This window comes from Paroedura picta, chromosome 10 (assembly GCF_049243985.1).
Source record: "Paroedura picta isolate Pp20150507F chromosome 10, Ppicta_v3.0, whole genome shotgun sequence".
NCBI classification, from domain to species: Eukaryota; Metazoa; Chordata; class Lepidosauria; order Squamata; family Gekkonidae; genus Paroedura; species Paroedura picta.
Genome location: NC_135378.1, coordinates 60,236,315 through 60,255,918, shown reverse-complemented (window position 1 = coordinate 60,255,918; position 19,604 = coordinate 60,236,315). Strand labels below are relative to the sequence as shown.

At 41.7% G+C, this 19,604-nt stretch overlaps 1 protein-coding gene across 1 annotated transcript; it reads left to right on the top strand.

Moving 5' to 3' along the window:
• Positions 1 to 985: 985 nt before the first annotated feature.
• SLC25A31 (solute carrier family 25 member 31) lies at positions 986 to 12,292 on the top strand. Its single transcript, XM_077301838.1, has 6 exons — positions 986 to 1,307; positions 5,821 to 5,948; positions 7,274 to 7,391; positions 8,242 to 8,396; positions 9,317 to 9,442; positions 11,898 to 12,292. The coding sequence occupies exons 1-6, from the start codon at positions 1,088 to 1,090 to the stop codon at positions 12,093 to 12,095; spliced, it is 945 nt and encodes a 314-aa protein (XP_077157953.1). The 5' UTR covers positions 986 to 1,087; the 3' UTR covers positions 12,096 to 12,292.
• Positions 12,293 to 19,604: the final 7,312 nt, after the last annotated feature.

The window sequence follows — 19,604 nt, the reverse complement described above, 5'->3', positions numbered from 1 at the left end:
ATATCTTGATGCCTTGCAGTGAGCAAAGGAGCAAAAAGACCATACTTCATCAGATCACCCAGTTCAGTTCTGTTTCTGTAATCATTTGTGTTGGTAGAGCAAGAAGGATATAAAACTGTATTCCTCCCCCCCACACACACACACACACATCTTTTCATCTTTAACTGTAATGCAAAGCCTTTTGCTGGCTGTATCAGAAAAAGAGGGCAAATAAGTTCAACAGCAGCCCTTTAATTTGTTTTGCAAATAATATATACACATGCAGATGTACATACACATTAACTGGAAGCATACTGTTTTTCGAGGTTCTTTTGCCATCCGATTTGCAGGAATTGTTACTATATTTTGCAGTCATTTTAGCACCTAGGTATTGCATTAATCATTTCTGAAAATCCAGCTCGTCTTACAACTGAATCATTGTTTTTAGTGAATCAAAATGGCTTTACATGTTTAAAACTATGTAATTCACTATTGTTCTTGAGGATCAAAATTTTAGGCCATGTGAATCTGCCTTCAGACTTTAGAAGCATGAGCTTTTAGTGTTTTTCTTCCCTCTCCTGGTAATTGCCCCAGGCCCTAGGAAATCAAGTTCCCTTAAAGACAGCCCTGAAAAGCTTTCTTACTGAGGCATAAATCTATATTCTTCTGTAATACACCATCTAAGTTGCATTTCTCCAGGAGATGTGGCAGTCAGAGAAATGCAGTGCACCTGTTCTCTTTGTGTGAGGGGCTTATTATAGCAGCTGTGCTCTCTAGTGCCTATCACTGTTCTAAGTCCAGGGAGATCTCACTCCAGTTTGCAGTTGTTCCTTTCTGGGCCTTAATTACTCATGGCTTCTTCACCACTTTTCCCTCCACCTCTAGAGGTCCTAGAATTTTTTTTGAAAAGCCATGCTCAGGGAAGCATCTGTGATTGGGCCTGTCAAGGTCATGTGGTCTGAGAAGGCATGCTGCTTCCTTGTGAGGGGAGGGGGGAGATCACCAGTTCCATCTGAGCAGTGGCAGTTAGAAGTGTTGCAGGGTGCTAGGTGATGCTGCTTGGAGGTTCCAGTTCCACTGAAGGCTGTGTGATTACCCAATTCACAACATGCAGGCCGCTGCAGAGGGAACGAAGTTTTTTGACCCTATCTCTTTTGGAAAGGACCTCATGGCAGGGGGCGTGGCAGCTGCCCTGTCCAAGACCGCAGTAGCCCCCATTGAGCGTGTGAAGCTGCTGCTGCAGGTCCAGGCCTCATCCAAGCAGATCCGTGTGGACCAGCAATACAAAGGCATGATAGACTGCTTTGTGCGCATCCCTAGGGAGCAAGGTAGGTCTCTGCAGAAAGCAAGGCTTCCTTTGAGTCATGGTGGTGTACGGTCTGGAGATCCTTAGATTAGATCCACTTCCAGGAATCAGTAGGTAGGCATAGGCAAGCCTCTTTGGTCCCAGCCCCACATCTGTAATATGGGAATATAATAATGGCTCCTAGGCAGGGTGGTTGTGAGGGTTTACTAAGATATCTATTGAAGAATGCACTGTGAAAGCTTTGCTGTTTCCATTCCCAAACAATATCCCACATTTTCCCAGCTTTTTCTTCTTTTCAAAAATGCTATCCTTAACATTTGCCATGTTGCCATGATTTCCCACATGACAATTTCCATTTGTCCCCCTTTTCGACTTCCAGTCAGATGGTATCTTCCTTTCTATGGCCATTGCAGGCCCTACATCTGCCTGCACCAGTTCTTCCAATCTGCACATGTAACTTTCTCAGATTGCATGTATCTTATTTATCTTCATTATACTTTCCTGAAATGTCAATTCTGCAGTAAGCAGAGATTTAATCTGTGTGTCGTGTTTTTTCCTCAAGGAGGCAGTGTCATTTCTTAATGGACTTCTTACCTGTAGCTGCTTCTTCTTCCTGCCTATCAGCAAATAAGGCTATAATCTTCTATGTATTTGGGAGTCAAAACCATAGAACTCAGTGAGCTTTGCCATTGAGTAGACAGGAATGGATTCGTGCTGCTTTTTTGCAGAACAGAAAGCACCAGCTATAGATTTTAAAAACTGAATGCAGTGATAGTTTTGACCTACCAACATCTCTAACCAGCAGAAACAGTTCATAGTGCTACAGGAATGACTTGATTTGGCCATTCCAATACTATGAACCCCTCCTGCACATAATCTGGCCCCCTTCTGGAATACTTTCCATGACAATATGTACTTCCTGACTGAAGACCACTACATTTGGTATTTTGGGCAACAGATATGGTTCGGAAATTTAGTCAGTTAAAATATTTAAACAGAAATTTATTTAAAGATACATATGCTGAAGTTCAAAGGGGTAGCTATGTCTGTCAAAACAACAGTGTCTTGTGGCTAGGGATGGCAACTGCCTGGAGAAAAAGAGGCCTAATGGGCTGTGATTTACCAGGTGATATTTACCTCCATGCTGCTAAGAGAAGATTTAGCTGCCAGTTCCAAAATATTAAGCCTCTTTTAAAGGAAGAAGACTTTTCTTTTCCCCCCTCCAGGCTGCTGGCAGCCCTTACTGTTCTGCTACCTTTCAGCTCTTGTTATATTCCTGTGGTGGAACCTTAATTTGTGAGGGCTCCAGTTTGTCCCGTTGTCCCTTTGTTCAGTTTTGCCCATTATCTCATGTTGCCATTAACAGCAACTCCATGAACTATTGGGGGGGGGGTTAGCTTGTCTCCTTTCAAACCTTTTCTCAACACCCGCTGTTCCTTCAGATAGCCTTCACTTCTATAACCTTCCCCAGATTAATCCTCTCTAAATTTTCACTTACTATACTGCCTTCTCCTTAACCCTACTACCTTCTCCTTAACAGGTCAATCATCACCATGTCTAACATGATCATGCTTTGTCTAATGTCAGGATTATGATGAAAGAGGAGCTACATGTGTGCTTTTAATGGCTACTAAAACCTAAGACCTAGGCCACCTCTCCTTATTCAAAAGGTCTTAGCGCTCCCTCTGCTGGTCTATCTTAGGCAGCCATGAAGTGCAGACCCTTGACGTTTTTATGGCCCAGTGGGATCACAGTAATCTCTTTTTACCATTTATTTCATTCTCAGGCATCACTAGCACCCAGCCCATCAGCATGAGTTTCTTGCCAACAGCAGCTTCCTTACTGTCCATGAATCAGTTCAAGAATGTGCTTTATACCAGCCATTACCAATTATGGAAAAGTTTACAGGCAAAGAATATGTGTTGTAAGGGGGGAGGGGGTCCTACAGTATAACTATCATAATTTAGCCATATCTTTCCTAAACTAAAGAGTCATAAAATTGTAACATCTGGCTTGGACCCCAAAGTCTTCTGCTCATAGATGATATTTCTGCCCACAGAAGAAAAGCAGATTTATCACTTTGGGGGCAGTACCTCCATCCTGTTATCCCAGTAGTTTCTTTAGGAAAGGTTTTCAAGAGCACAGAAGGCTGAAATAGAAAAGTGGGAAGAGAAGAATACTTTGAATCTGAACTGTCATATTGTTGTTTATTCGATGTCCCTTTTTCAAGGAATGTCTCTAATCGGGAATTTATCACAGGTCACCTGTTGTCTGCACTGTACTAGTCCTTACAGCACCAGGATCTCTTTAAATGCATACTAGCTGCATAAAGTTTGCATACTATGTAAAACTAGATGCATAAAGTGTATTTGGTCCATGAGCCAGTGTGATATAGTGGTTAGAGTGGCAAACCCAGGTTCAGATCCCCCACACTGCCATGGAAAATTGCTGGGTGACCTGGGGCCAGTCACACACTCTCAGCCTAACCTACCCTCCAATGTTATTGTGGGAATAAAACAGAGAAGAATTGAGCAATGTAAGCCACTGTGGAATTCCTCAGTAGGGAGAAAGGTTATAAATGTTGGAATATGCATGGCCTGTAGTGTGCATGACTGAACAAAATATATAGAGTGCCCTACAGGGGGCACTGGAGGATAATTACAGTTAGCATAGTTAAATTAGGAACTTCTTGGAATTTTTCAAATCCTCTCATCCAATGTCCTGATTGGCTCACTGGATACTTTCTGTTCCTTTGAGTATTCTCCCTCCCTGCTTGCGTCCAGAACAGATTAGATGGAATGAACAACATAGAAACTAGGCAATTAGAAATCTTTCTGTATAAAGCTGTTTCTCTTCCAAATAGAGCTATCTTATTCATTTAAGCAACTTGGTGCTGTACTAATGTTTGCACCTTTAAACTCTGTCAACAATAAATAGGATACAGTAAATAAATTGAATAAGTGGCTGTATATAAGATTGGCATTTAGTGGTATAATCCTGAGTTTGCTTCACTAGCCACATAGGAGTCTGCCACATGCAATGCAGCTGTGGACAAGTATACATTGGGACTACGAAATGCAGCATTCCAGAGAATAAAAGAACATGAAAGGCATTGCAGACTAAACCAGAAAAACCAGCAGTAGCTGAACATGTTCTAAGCCAATCTGGACACAGAATCCTGTTTGAAGATACAGAAATACTTGACAACAGCAACAGCTACTATGTTAGACTACATAGGGAAGCCATTGAAATTCACAAACACTTATACAGTTTCAACAAAAAAGAATTCTCTGGGGAAAAAACTGGCTACCCGGCCTAAAAAAAACACCAGAATAAAAACACATAGGACTGTAAAACCACCTTGCAACATTTCATCAGATAAGACAAGAAAGACTAATGCACTTTCTAATGAACTCCACTCAGACACAAGAAAAATACTTCCTTATGGACTTGCTAATAAACTTCACACAAATACAGGAAAAGTGCTTCCAATCCCAGATATGACAGAAAAATGATGCATTACACACACACACATACCTGCAAAGTAAATAAAATATCCAGCAATTGTTCATGACTTCAGACTTCAGCATGGAAAGATTCCTATCTTGCTGTGTCCTATCTCTGAAGATGCTAACCACAATTACTGGTGAAACATCAGGGACTTAAACTACCAGGCTACAGCCACACAGCCTAGAAAACCCACAACAAACAGTTTACTCTGGCTGTGAAAGCCTTCAACAATTCACTCTTCATGGATATTTTCCAAAATGCTGCTGAAATTTGCATAGAGAATGCAAATAGCTGCACCACTGGATAGGAGTACTTGCTATATTCCCCCCCATCCCCAAGCTACTATGATTGGTATTAACCAGTGGGGGGCTTGGGGGCTAGGGATGCCAGTTTCACATTTGGAAACTTCTGGAGATTTGAGGATAGAGCCTGGGGAGGACAGGTATGTTGCCATAGAGACCACCCTCCAAAGCATCCAGTTTCTCCAGGGGAACTGATTCTCTGTAGTCTGGAGCTGTAATTCCAGGAGGTCCCCAGTTTCCACCTGGAGGCAGGCATCCCTAGTATATTAACACATAAAACGTTTTGGAGCCATCAGGAAAAGTGCTGATGTCTAGTTTGTCCTATAGTTACAAAAGAAAGATGTTTTCACAAGCAACCCAAATTATACTCTTTCCTAAAAGGGTTAGTTTAACTTTGCTACCATTGCACTTATGATCTATGGCAGGGGTAGTCAAACTGCGGCCCTCCAGATGTCCATGGACTACAATTCTCAGGGGCTCATGGGAATTGTAGTCCATGGACATCTGGAGGGCCGCAGTTTGACTACCCCTGATCTACGGGATCTGAGGTTTCATAATGCATAATGATGGTTAATACCTGAAATAATATATACTTCTGAGGTCAGCTGTCAGGAAACGAATTAGGGAGCAGTCTATTCTTCAGACATTCGAAATAATAACCATGTTGCCTTGAAATATACAGCATTTAAGAGAACATAAACTGTACATTTTTAATCTCTGTAGGATTTCTCAGCTTCTGGCGTGGCAATCTTGCCAATGTTATCCGATATTTCCCTACGCAGGCCCTAAACTTTGCTTTTAAGGACAAATACAAGCAGATTTTCATGGCTGGTGTAGATAAAGATAAACAGGTAAATGTGTTCTGACATTTAATTTGGTGTGTGTGGGGGAATCTTCACATTCAACCCTTCCCAACTTTTTGCTTGCTCTGATCATGCAAAGTGATCAAAATGGAATTATTAATGTATCTTATTAGTGCATTTCAGTAAGCATAAAGATAAAAGCATCTGGAAAAGTAGTTTAATTTTAACCAAGTATGCTAAGATCTATCGCCCCTGGAGTTTTTACAAATACACAGAAATTTAAACCAAAATAGAGAGATAAAATATGGATCCTTTTATTAACTGAAGTGAACTACCTTCAGGATTTCTGTGATGCAGTTAGCTGTCCAGACTAGTTGTATGGGATACACAAGGTCTACGTGGGCTGTAGATAGTTGACAAGCTATTTTCTGGTAATACAGCCAGCTTGTTACCAATTAATTGCTTTTCCATCTGTAAATGTTTGAAGCCAGCATTTTTTCCAAAAACTTTGCATGAGCCTAGGGCAGGGGTGGCAACCATTTTGCCCCAGGTGCCCAAATGAGTCAGTGTTGTCCTGTGAAGATGCTGGTGTGCTGGTAAGTAAAAATGGCAGGGAGAGATTGTTGGACTCAGCTACACATTCCCGGATGTTGGGAAAGGTTTCATTCTGTGCGGAACTGCAGAGAGCCACTGACCGCCAGAATAGACAATACTGAGCTAGACAAACTAGCCGGACAATGGGCTGGCTTGGATGTTTTTATTAACAACTGCATAATTTTATTTGGATAATATCACTGGTAGCTATAGTGTCCTTTTCCTAATTTACATTTTAGTGCTATTTCCTGCTCGTGCCTTCTAGATTGTCAGAAATGTGATATTTTCTAAAACACATAACATCTAGTAATGCCATTTCGTTTTTATGTTCTCTTTTTGATTGGCATTTAAAAAAATATTTTGCAATTGGATTTATTGCCTTATCTTTCTGGCACATTTTATGTAAATTCATCTAAGCCGTTTCCTACCCTAGATAATATGAAATGCATCTTTAAATAGCTTGTGGAATTCATGATATAGAAGAACTCTTTATTTATTTATAATTTGATGATTTTCACATCATCCCTCTCTGCAAGCAGGCCCAGGACAGTTTGCAACAATACAATAAAGCCATAATTAAAACAGTTTAAAATGATTTCTTCAACCAGAATTTTTTCTGTTCTAAAATAGAAGCTATTATTTAAAAAACAAGCAATAAATAAATTGGGTGGGGGAAGAAGATTAAGCATGTTGTTATGAATCTTTAGCTCAAGATGGGAACCTCAGGCCCTACGTTTATTTTGCTTAATTTTGAACTAAGCCCTATTTTTCTGTTTCAGTTTGGGAAGTGGTTTCTTTTAAACTTGGCTTCCGGTGGGGCAGCTGGAGCAACTTCTTTGTGCGTGGTTTATCCATTAGATTTTGCACGAACTCGATTAGGTGCAGATATTGGAAAAGGTAGGCACTATAGCTTCATATTTAAAGGAATGCACAGGTAGGTAGTTGTCTATGTGTTGGGAAGGGGACAAAGTCAATATTGTATCCTTTCTGGTGGGAGAAGTGCACCTACCAAACACTCCAGTTTGGATCCTAAGCAGCATGAGCAGGAAGGCAACGTCCACAACTAGGGCCTTCTCTGCCCCCCAAATTGTGCTTCTGTAGGTCAGCAGTTCCTTGGGGAGCAATGGGATAGGGCAAAGTAATAGTCAACAGTGAAAGGGTAGAATCAGCAGCAATTGCTAATGGGAGGTAGAACGGCAACTGGAATTATATGTATGTTCTATACAAGAGCCCATTTCTTATTCCTCTCTTCTTTATGAACTTAATTTGCATAAATTCATCATTGCAGCATTCACAGATATTATGTTCCCCACAGATTTGACTGGGAAAACTTAGGTCAGTGGGCCTTAGTGCTAAACTTCAGTTCAGGTATGACAATTTTGTAAGATTCTGAAAAGGCAAAAGTTCTGAGATGGGGGAACATTGTTTCTAGAGGCATATCTCACTGTGAATTCCATAGTAAACATGTTAGGAATGTCTCTACAGCTGAGCTTTCCATAAATGTTTTAAAACTGGATTTGTCTAATCTGCTATGCATATAAAGTTAATTTTTCCTCAGCTTTTTTTAACATTACTGAACAAAAAAAAAGCAGCTGTAGAAGGGTCCCTACATCTTCCTGATATTTGTCCATGATTGGATGAGCAGGGATGGTTCCCTTGTTTAAGGTCTGTTTGTTGTTTTGCAGCTTATCACAAATCACAGTGCTTCCCTATTGCCCTGAATCAACCTGATCTTTTTTTTTGTTAGGTCCTGAGGAACGACAGTTCAAAGGCCTTGGTGACTGTCTTGTAAAAATTGTAAAGTCAGATGGGCCTCGTGGTCTATACCAAGGATTTGGTGTTTCAGTGCAAGGAATAATTGTGTACCGGGCATCCTATTTTGGATGTTATGATACCATAAAAGTAAGTTTCTCTGTCAAAAACCACAGTCTTACAAAACACCTTTGTTGATTATTGATATGCCACATTTATTGTGCAGTGAAGTATTTTTTTTTCATTCACTTTCAGAACTGCTCTGTCATTTCTGGCATCATTTATCCTATTTCACGAATTGTGAGGTGTATTTCACAGATCTTCTGAAGCTCCTCAGTGGTTTAGGGAAAATAGATTTTATTGACAAGTGCTGCTATAAATGTATACACCCTAATCCAGTAATTTCTAAAACAGAATTCCATTGCATATAGATTCCTTGCAGATTCCTTGCTCTCAGCAATTCTCTTCAATGGAGGAAACACATCAAATCCAATCCCACCCTCTAATACTCACCCAATAAGCTGTTTCTAATTTCTAATCAGTCATTGGGAGCCTGGTCAGCAGCAGAAATTGTGACCCCTGGCCAGGAATGTGCAGCGTCTGGGCCCGACCTACACAGAGCTCCCAATGGCTGATTAGAAATTAGAAACTGCTTATTGGGTGAGTATGAAAGGGTGAGATTGGATTTGACGCTGATTGATGTAACGGTGAAGATCTGTGTTGCAATTGCCTGCTAATTATAACAAATAAATTACAACTCGTCTACCTCTACACCAATGTGCTTATTGCTTTCAAATCCTAATAAAAGAACCATTTGCCACTTTGACCTGGTGAGACACCAACAACTAGACTACATTGGCTCTGAATGGTAATAGTAATTGCTTAAAATATTGTGGGTTTTTTTGTTTGCCTGTCACAAGTGTACAAGTAAAAGGGAAAAACAAATTTAATTATGTTGTTTATATGAAGTACAAAATAATCCAAAATTGTCTTTCCAGTGGCAATATGACAGTTTGAAACCACTAGTTTTTAGTCTCACATGATTTCTTATTCCTCTCCTTTTCAATTAGGGTTTATTGCCAAATCCAAAGGAGACTCCATTCATTGTGTCTTTTGCAATTGCTCAGACTGTGACCGTATGTTCTGGGGTACTGTCATACCCCTTTGACACTGTCAGAAGACGCATGATGATGCAGGTATACAACATACTTAGTGAGATTTGTTTTATATGATTGTCATCAGAGCTAATATTGTGGTTGTGTTTTGATCCTTCTGGGCCTGTCATTTATCTGTCTCAAATTCTTTCCCCCAAATGAACAAACATTGGCCTGCCTAAAATTCCTGCTTACTGAAGGATTTCCATCAGCAGATGCTACTCAAATGCTGCTCCAGTAGGGCTCCACAGGAATAGCATGAGGGCACAGATACGTGTTTGCTGGGGGAGGGGAGGTGGAGAGTCATGGACAATTGTCTTCCTCTTCCATCAGCAAAAATCTTATTTTGGATCCAACCAAATAGTTAATGATGTTTATCAGCCTGCATGTGAACCTTCAGCAGAAGTGCCCACCCAAAACCGGGCCACAACAGTTTGTGACTTTCCATGCATTTTATCCATATCTATTGCTTTCAGAGCCTCTTGTGGCGCAGAGTGGTAAGGCAGCCGTCTGACAGCTTTGCCCATGAGGCTGGGAGTTCAATCCCAGCAGCCGGCTCAAGGTTGACTCAGCCTTCCATCCTTCCGAGGTCGGTAAAATGAGTACCCAGCTTGCTGGGGGGTAAACGGTAATGACTGGGGAAGGCACTGGCAAACCACCCCGTATTGAGTCTGCCAAGAAAACGCTAGAGGGCGTCACCCCAAGGGTCAGACATGACTCGGTGCTTGCACAGGGGATACCTTTACCTTTACCTTATTGCTTTCTCAGAATATTTTGCTTATATTATTCTAGCTTGAAGAATGCCATTCCTATAAAATAATGCGGTTTACTGACAAATTCTGATTTTAAAAATTCATGGGAGGGAAGGCAGTATGATACAGCCCACTCTTGTCAGACTTTGGAAGCTAAGCACAGTTGGTACTCGAAAGGAGACCACAAAGGAAGACTCTGCAGAGGAAGGCAAAGGCAAACAACAGTTACTTCTCACTTGCCTTGAAAGCGCCTTACAGAGATTGCCATAAGTCCGCTGCAACTTGTTGGTAATTTACACACACACAGATTTATGTAGCTTATTTGTGATGGAGAGGGCCCTAGCTTAAAGTTACTGCACTCAGTGGAGAAATTTCCATGGATCAACTCCTTCGGACACCTTCCAAGAAGCTCCGTGTACATTTTACCCTTCCATTTTAATTTCCACAGCAACCCTTTGAAATTGGTTAGGCTAAGGAAGAGTGACTGGCTCAGGTAAGGTTGATAACTCCAGGTAGGAAAATTCCTGGAGATTTGGGAGTAGAGCCAGGTGAGGATGGGGACAGGGGAAGGGGAAGACCTCAATGGAACATAATGCCATAGAGTTTACCCTCCAAAGCAACCATTTTCTCCAAGGGAGATGCTCGGTGTCATCCGAAGATCGGCTTTAATTCTGAAAGTTCTCAAGGCGGCACCTAGAGGTTAGTAACCCAAGTCACCAAATGAGTTTCATGACAGAATAGGGTCTTACCAGTTTTAATCCAACACTAACAACTACAACACACAGGATGTCATAGTGACAAGATTGGCATTAATTTCCAGAAAGGTTTAATGGGTTCACTGGTGCTGGTTTCAAAGCGAAAGATGGCCAGCTCATGAACCACTGCAGCATATATTGCTATTGTATTATCAAGTTTCTTTCTTTCTGAACCTTTTAAACAAATGTTTGAGTTTTGTGTTTGGTAGTGCTGATCCATTTTGGGAATGCAAATATGTTCAAAATGGATCATGTGGAAAGATTTCTATCAGCAGAATGGCACTTCCTTGTCTCCCCATCTCCCCAAGGAGCTTAGTGAACTGTGGCTCATGGAGGATCCCCAGGAACATAAGGGGTACATCTGCAGTGGAAGGAGGGATTCGGCACACACAAAAACCCTCAAAGCAAAACAAAAAATCCTGCTCCTGTTAGTGGAAATCTACTATTAGATCCAACCACTATCCCTGGTTTTTAGAATATCCCAAATATCCTCTCCAAGTTATATTTACTGAAATTGTAAACCCTCCTCCGTGTGACCTTTGGTGCAAACCCTTTAAAAATCCATAAATATTAAGAAAATGCTAGCCCCAACTTTTGGAAAACCTTTTTTAAAAAATCCCAAGTTTCAACCTACACTGAAAACCTCTATCATGGTATGAAGATCTGCTGAAGAACAATGTTCCAAGAACATACTGCAGACTTTATCCAAGTCTCAGCAAGCTTCAAAACACCCCGAGGACAGAAGTGACCTCATTTAACTCTGAAGTTTAAATGAAACATCACAAGAAGATCATAAACTTGCTAAATTTAGCTGCAAAGATGGGCATCAGGGAAGTATTTATTCAGTAAGGTTCTTTTACTGAAATGGGAAACAGAAAGGTGTTCTTTCTTAGACTTTTTTGTAAAGTTCAGTGCTATAAAATCCTTGCTGTGAGTTGAGTGGGTATATAGCCTATTAATGTTGTGGTGTCTAAATCTCTTTGAATGCAGAGTGGCGAATCTGAGCGTCAGTACAAAGGAACCATCGACTGCTTTATTAAGATAAACCAGCAGGAAGGGATTCAAGCCTTCTTTCGGGGAGCCTTCTCAAACGTTCTTCGTGGAACAGGTGGTGCCCTGGTGCTGGTCCTATATGATAAATTTAAGGACTTTCTTAATCTTGATATTCCATCCGGCCCATCTGAATAAAAGCCACTGATGAGAAGCAACTTTACTTGCCGAGCCCAGAGAAGACTTAACCGTTCTGAAAATGTTCTTACTCACTATAATACCTTGAGTGCTGTCGTAACAGTCAGCCGTTCATTGTGGAGCTGCTAAATTGGCATTCATTCTCATGATGATTTGTTTTCTCTGATAAAGAATTTATATTTACTTGTTTTCAGAAACCTGGCTGTAATGTTTCACTCTGTTGCATATTCATTACCAAGCCACAGACCAGGTGCTTGCTGTATACCGCCAGCACTAGCTGCTAGACTTTACCTGTTCAACAGGTGCTTTCCCAGACGAAGCTTGGCCCACCCCCTTTATTCAGGATAGCAGTGCAATATTTTGTTCCCCAAAACAAGTGAGGTTAGATAGTTTTATAGTAATGATGGCATTGCTTGTTGACACATATTATTTTGCTTATACAATGTTGTGTGCCCTCAAGAACTAAGGAAGAGACATGGATAAGGAAAAAGCAAGTAACTTTGTGAAATACCTGCAATTTAGAATGTTTGTTTACAGAAGTTTAAGGGATTCTAATAGCATGTCTTCCTAACAAATTCTATTTGTTACTGAGGACTAATCATCTTTAATTAACCTAAATACTCATTCAATAAAGAAGTACTTCCTTTTGTCTGTCATGGATGACAGATTCAGAATGGACAACAGGAAGCACTTCTTTACTCAATAAGTAATTAAGCTTTAGAATTCATTGACAGTAATCACTGTGATAGTCATAAGCATTAGGCAGATTTCAGAGTATAGGTCTGTCAATGGCTACTACTAGCCATGATGACTAAAAAGATCTTCCATGTCCACATTTAAAAACAGTTAACCTCTGAGTACCAGTGCTAGGAGGCAACATAAGACAACTGTATGTCAGGTGTGTTAGCCCTCAAGGGCAGCTCATTGACTACTGTGAGAATCCAGATGCTGGTCTAGATGCCTCACTCCTCTGATCCAGCAAGGCTCTTCTTATGGTAATGCATTACAACAAAACTAATTCATAATAGCAGTGACTGGCAATAATGTTCTTTGCTTTGCCAAGCTAAGGTAACACTTGTCGGGGAAGAGAAAACCTGTGCCTTGATTTAGACCTAGATAAACACAACCCAACTTTCATGGGCAAGGACTCTACTATCCACATTGAGGTTGTTCTTCCCACTCTGCACTTTCTGCTATCATCCCACCTTTTTCCATCATTTAAGTTTTTGGGTTTTTTTTAAGCAGGGCAAGTCTATTGATATGAGATTTTCACTAGTCTTGGATCACAGGGAGAAAAATTGACAGGGAAAGCTTTAAAAGTTTTAAATGATGCATTTAACAAAACTAGTTTCTCTTTTTTGCAAAATGAAAGAAGATCTCAATAAAAACCAATATGCCTCTAAGCTCTTTTGCACCAGTTGCAAAATATTCCACAATTAGAAAGCATGCATATAATTAGAGTGGCTTATAATATTACTGGAGGATTCTGGTATTAAGGACCTATTGTCAGTTCAAATACTAGACAATGATCATAGTTGTATAGCCCTCTTTCAGAAAGGAAAAGTGTGAGGACAAAGCACATTGGAATTAGGAATCCTGCAAGGACCAGGAGTTCTCAAGCTCAAGGATCCTGCAAGAACCAGGAGTTCTCAAGCTACACTACTATCCAGCTGAGAATATGACAGTGGACATACTTACCAAACCACTACAAAGAGACAAATGCCAAGGCCTGCAGGACAACCTGAACACTGTAAACCCCAATGGCTTATAGACTCAAAAGGGAGTGTTGCAGCAAGCGACTCAGGGCCTACATCACACTAAGAGTGCAAAGATATTATATACTTGAATGAGATGCCTCTCTTTGTCTTAACCTGAGAGCTGCCCTCTGACCCCTACTATCTCACTCTTTCCTCACATAGCCTTCTGTGGAGACACATGTCTCTACAGGTCTCTCCTGTATGCCTTCATACTCCCACACACCTGAGTCCAGATAAGCTGGACATTTGTGATAGGGAAAGCATTCTTTAGATTAGGCTTCTCTCCTTTTAACTGCAACCTGAATGTGAACTGAATCTACTTGAATAACGTGTTTGTTTTTGTTTTTTGCAATATCCTTGGAAGATGTATTTATCACACTTATAGCATACTAGCATATAAGCCCACTGTCTCTAAAATACAGCGGGCACTAGCACAGATGAGACCCCGGGGCGGCTGGCAGCGTTTCGCACGGCCCCCCCACAGGCAAGGCCTGTGTGCTGCGTTGGCGGCGGCGGCACTGGTGCATCGGCCGGAGGCAGGCAGCCACGGTGTCCGCCCGTCTGTGTGCGGGGCAGCGGGGAGGCGTCTTGTTGGCGGGCGGCGGTGCCACTGCTACCGCCGCTGCCTCCACGGCAGCTGCTGGCGCCGCCGCCGGTTCCTTGGAGGCGGCGACCCGCGCTGGCCAGGGGGATGCAGGTAATGGCGGCGGGTGACCAAAAGCGGAGGGGGGGCGGATCGGGAGGCGCTTCGCGCCTCCTGCTTTGTTAGTCCTGCAGCCAGGAAGCGGGGTGAGCGTCCTCCCTGGCAGCCATCCGGCGAGGATGGCTGTTCGGGAGGACTGCAGAGTAGGAGGCGCGACGTCAGGGAGACGGGCCAAGTGTCCAATAGGGAGGCGTGCAAATTGGACACTTGGCCCTGGAGTGGAACTCGGAGGAGCGAATCAGGAGCCGCTTTTATCCCGGACAGAGCCCGCCCTAACTCCTCCCCACCAGCCCTTACAGCTTTATTTAGTCCGCGGTGCCGCGGGCGGTTTAAAGATTTGTACGACTGGGCAAACTCTGCTATATTAATCAAATATCCCAATACTTAGAATATCCATAGACACCTTTTTAGAGTCATAGTTACTATTCCTTAAATACACTCTATAGAACAACGAGTTGCTCACTAAATACATGAGCCAAATATTAACAGACCTTTCTGCACTAGAGATTTTCACATAATATCACACAAATTCAACAATCTGGGTAAGTTCCAACAAATGAAATATAAAAAGATGACACTTTGGATGTCCAAGGCTATGGTGGGTTCAGTAAAGCCAAGCATTTTTTTCCCCACAATCTTGTTGCAAACTAAGTGGTTGATTTATTTTAACACTGCCACCACCACCTCAAATTTGAAAACGGGGGGGGGGGGGGGGGGAATATCCGGTTCTCATTTGACAGACTGTGAGAAGTGTGAAACTATGTTGGCTGATCAGCTTGCAGGCAGGTCCTTTCTCCCACCAGCTTGGCATTTATTCGCACATAGCAAACACCTGCAGTGATAACAGATGCTCAGTTGACTGTACCCTGAAAGCATGTTCAATGGAGGACAGAAGCACAGTAATTTTAGTCTGACATATTTCTGTATGCCTCCTTTTAAGAAACACAGAGTGATCTCAGAAAACAGGGAGAGAAGTAAAGTGATGGCACTTCCTATCTGGGAATTGATGCCATTCCTCAGGCAAGCAGTACTCTAAATATTTTGTTTTCTTTCGCAGAAATTCATATGGTTCCTTCATAGAACAGGTGGTGAAAACTGCAGGAGGTGGTGGTGGAGGGATCTGCTGACCCTTCATTTCTCCATTCTAAAGATCCCAATTCTGAACCTCCAGATACTTTTCATCCCATACAGACCATGTTGTTCACTGACAATCGCTAAGGGACTTTACAGGCAAGGAACAACAGATGAATATGAAAGAAGCAATATGATTTTGGTGGTGCAATAGTGTAACTAGCATTAAAGGCCAAAGGTCTAGACAGGATAGGTACCCTAGCAACTAAGAAAAATCAAACCTGACATGCTTGGGTATGTACTTTGTGTTATGTTTAGTGCAAGGCGTTGTGTTTAGTGTTTGGTTTTTCGTAAGCAGAGCTACTCATTTTCAGCTCTCCAGGCAGGCATATTATTTGAAACTGAAGAAGCTGGCAAATTGATTTACAGCCTGCAGAATAGATGTGTCTGCAGCAAACACTGTTCCTCAGAAAAAGAGGCTGAAAAATGCAGGCAGTCCTCTGGTCCTACACAGTGGGAGCTTCAGGCAAGGAGTTCATCTGTCAAAGCAGGATGGGATTGGTAAGGGACTGTTGAAGGAGATAACAGCATTACCCATTAACCAGCTGATGGCCATATCTATCATATTTCCACTTATGGCTATGAAAGTTGGACAGTGAAGAAATCGGACAGGAGGCGAGTTGATTTGTTTGAACTCTGGTGCTGGAGAAGGCTTCTACGGATTCCATGGACAGCAAAAGTCACAAGCAAGGAAATTCTTGAGCACATAAAGCCTGACTGGAAGGCAAAATCACAAAACTCCAGCTCACTTTGGCCATATCGTGTGATCCAACTCAATGGAGAGCACAGTTATGCTAGTACTGGTCACTGGTAAAAGGAAACTAGACTGATAAAGAAAGTATGCCCACAGACTCCTCTGTGTTGCTCTTGGAAATGCCTCCCTTGCCTCAGTCGGCCTGTTAGAGGTTTCCTTCACAGCAGGCCTGAAAGGGGGGAGGAGTTAACTAACTCACTGGGTGATGGAATCTGACAAATTTAAAGAACTGTGAGGTTAAAGAACTGTGAGATGGTATGGGGCAGGTCATGCACGCTGATTGGGCGGCTGCTGGGTGGATGGCCAATCAGACCAGAGGAGGACATAGCCAGGAGCAATACAGGTGACTTGATTGCCCAGTAAATGGTGAGGCCCAACTCCTCCCACCACCCCCTTACCGTTCTTATTTATATTGTACAGATTCTGGTCTGCTAAGGACACCTTTTCTCACTGTCATTAGTGACAAAAAGCCTTGTTGCATAGCCCCAACAGAAATGTCTCCCTGCAAGCTGCATACAATGGATAAATGCAAGACGTAATGAACAATGTCTTCCACTGCCTTTTAACTACCGAGACGCTGGCTTTTCTGTATCTTCATTCTGAAAACATTGAGGACGCTGCCTGCAAATGACATGCTGTTAAGGCAAGAACAGAATGTGGGCCTGCTGAGCACAATTACTAGTTAGAAAAAGATACTATTGTTAAAACTGAGCATTGAAAGGATTACAAAAATATTGTGTTCACAAAATGCCAATTATAGATGTGACTGCTAATGGTGGTCACTGCAGCAACACCTTTGGGAAAACAGTCAGCTGCATAGAGCTGCTGCTTCCAACAGCTCAGCTTTGCCTCACTGTTTCTTCCCTGGTGCTCCAGATCCAGATCCAAAGCACCACATCTGTATTTCCTTCAGCAGGTGCTAATCCCATATCAGCTCATGGGCATCTCTTTGGGGGAGAAAAGGGGGAAACAGTGATTAATAATCCAAGAGCCAAGCCTGGTGGCTGACTACCTGCAACTCCCATTGATTTCAGGCCTAAATCATTTTGTATTCTACCTGCAATGCAGTGCAGGCAACTGGTACAAGATGCTAGAGTAAGAACAAGCTATTCCTTTGCACTAAGGAACTATCTTACAGAAATCCCCTTGGTCTGACAATAGTTACAGAGGGCAGCTGTATTGGTCTGCAGTAGAACTGCTAGATTCTCAAATCAAGTCATCCTTCCTATATCACTCGGATGTGGAGTTCTCTATGGTATATGGATTTATGACATATTCCAGGTGAAGCATAGCTTTTTAAGCAATGCAGCTGCCATTAAAAAGATACAAAACAGGATTTAGAAACACAAGGCTCTTTTCTGAAAGCATACTTCTCAAGCGTTCAGTACCATTGAACTGCCCTCTTACTGGTCCATCTGTTATAGATGGGGCTACTTAAAATCATAGAATCATAAAGTGGGAAGGGACCTCCAGGGTCATCTAGTCAAACCCACACACAATGCAAGAAACAATGCAGGAAACTCACAACCACTTGGAAAAAAGGGTAAAATAAGCAATCTGCTTTTTGACCTTGCACATCAATGGGGACACACACTGTTATATGAGATTTACATAGAGTAGAATGAGTGGGATGAAGCTTGACTGATGGTCGTACAAGAGATCGTATTGATTACTTAATTACTATAAGCAGCCACTAATGTCACTACTGAATTCTTATATAATAATGTTAGAAGATTTTAAAGGATGAAGAGGAAGGATGGAATCAGCAACACTACCCAGAGTCTCAGCTTCCTTTATCTATGTCAAGAAAAGTTGTATGCTTGTGTTTCTGCTTGTAGGTTATGATTTTTACGAAGGATCTTTAACATGATTCTGTCCATAAGATACAATTCTAAGACCAATAAGGTTTTATCTAACCATTTTTTCTGTAGGCGGAAATGACAGAAGGGATCTCTTTTTGCTACCCAGAAAGGCTATATGGGGGATCATGGTACCCGCATGTCCAAAAGACACATGGAATGAGGGCTCTAGCAAGATAAAGTGGAAAAACTCACTGGATCCAACCCCTACTTGGCATGCGTTACAAAATATTTAAGCTACATTGAACACTGGAAGAGTCATTTAATGCCTTCTAATAAAAATAAATGATCTAATAAAAGGATAACACTGTTACAAAATAACATGATGAGCAGTATTGCGCTGTATAACTATGTGAACAAATTAATAAGCAATAATTATTTAATCTCCCAGTGATAAATTCATCACACTTGAAAACTTTGAGCTCCTTATTTTTTATTTTTTTTACATTTTATTATGCTTATAAACATCTACAAATAACAATATCACCACAGAACAAAAAACCCCCCATAAAACACAAAAATAACATCACAATCACGACCTAAAATTTGACTTCCCACCCAGTTCATCCTCCTGGACAAATAATCCCTCCTCCTGTGCTAAGAAAAATTAATTGGAGTTATTTGCTGCTTCACTTTGTTTTGTAAAATTTTGCAGAGTCCGGAAAAATTTTCATCATGTAGTTCCAGAAAGGTGTCCACTGTTCATAGTATTTCTCCAAGTTATTGTCCTTTGAGCTCTTTATGACAGAAGTAGCCTACTGAAATTACTGGACTATTTTTGGGAGAGGCTTCATTACCATAAAGCACCTATTCTTACTGGAGGTACCTATTCTCATTAGCTTCGGCACCTATTCCTATTAGGAATGAGAATGAACCGAAATCATATTGTTTGATGTGGTTTATGGCAAACCCAGTTCTCAAACCACAAACTATAATGAACTTTTAGCCTCCAAACCAGTTTGGTTCATGATGCAGTAGAATAACCCCAACCCCTCCCAATGTGCTAGACACACCAAACTCACAAGGGATCTCCAGCTGACTTTCTACCTGCCCTTCAAGATAGGTGAGGATTGGATTTACGGGTTACAGCCCCCCAAAGAAGGTGCTTTCTGCTGCAATGACAGGTGCAGTTCCAGGAGTGCATAGAACAGATCTTGTGCAAGACAGATATCAAAGTCGCACTTTCCCCAGATACTTCTCTGTATGCTTTCCAAGCCAACCCCCATTACTTTGAATTGAGTGCAGGCTGTCTGGAAATGTATCCATTCACTGTTAGACAGTTCATGAAGTTTGTGCCAGTTGACC

Bases quoted from the DNA above. Each gene is read 5' to 3' on its own strand.
- SLC25A31 (XM_077301838.1), top strand. From the start codon at position 1,088: ATGCAGGCCGCTGCAGAGGGAACGAAGTTTTTTGACCCTATCTCTTTT. The intron at 1,308-5,820 runs GTAGGTCTCTGC...TAATCTCTGTAG, and splicing joins GCGCATCCCTAGGGAGCAAG to GATTTCTCAGCTTCTGGCGT. The intron at 7,392-8,241 runs GTAGGCACTATA...TTTTTTTGTTAG, and splicing joins AGGTGCAGATATTGGAAAAG to GTCCTGAGGAACGACAGTTC.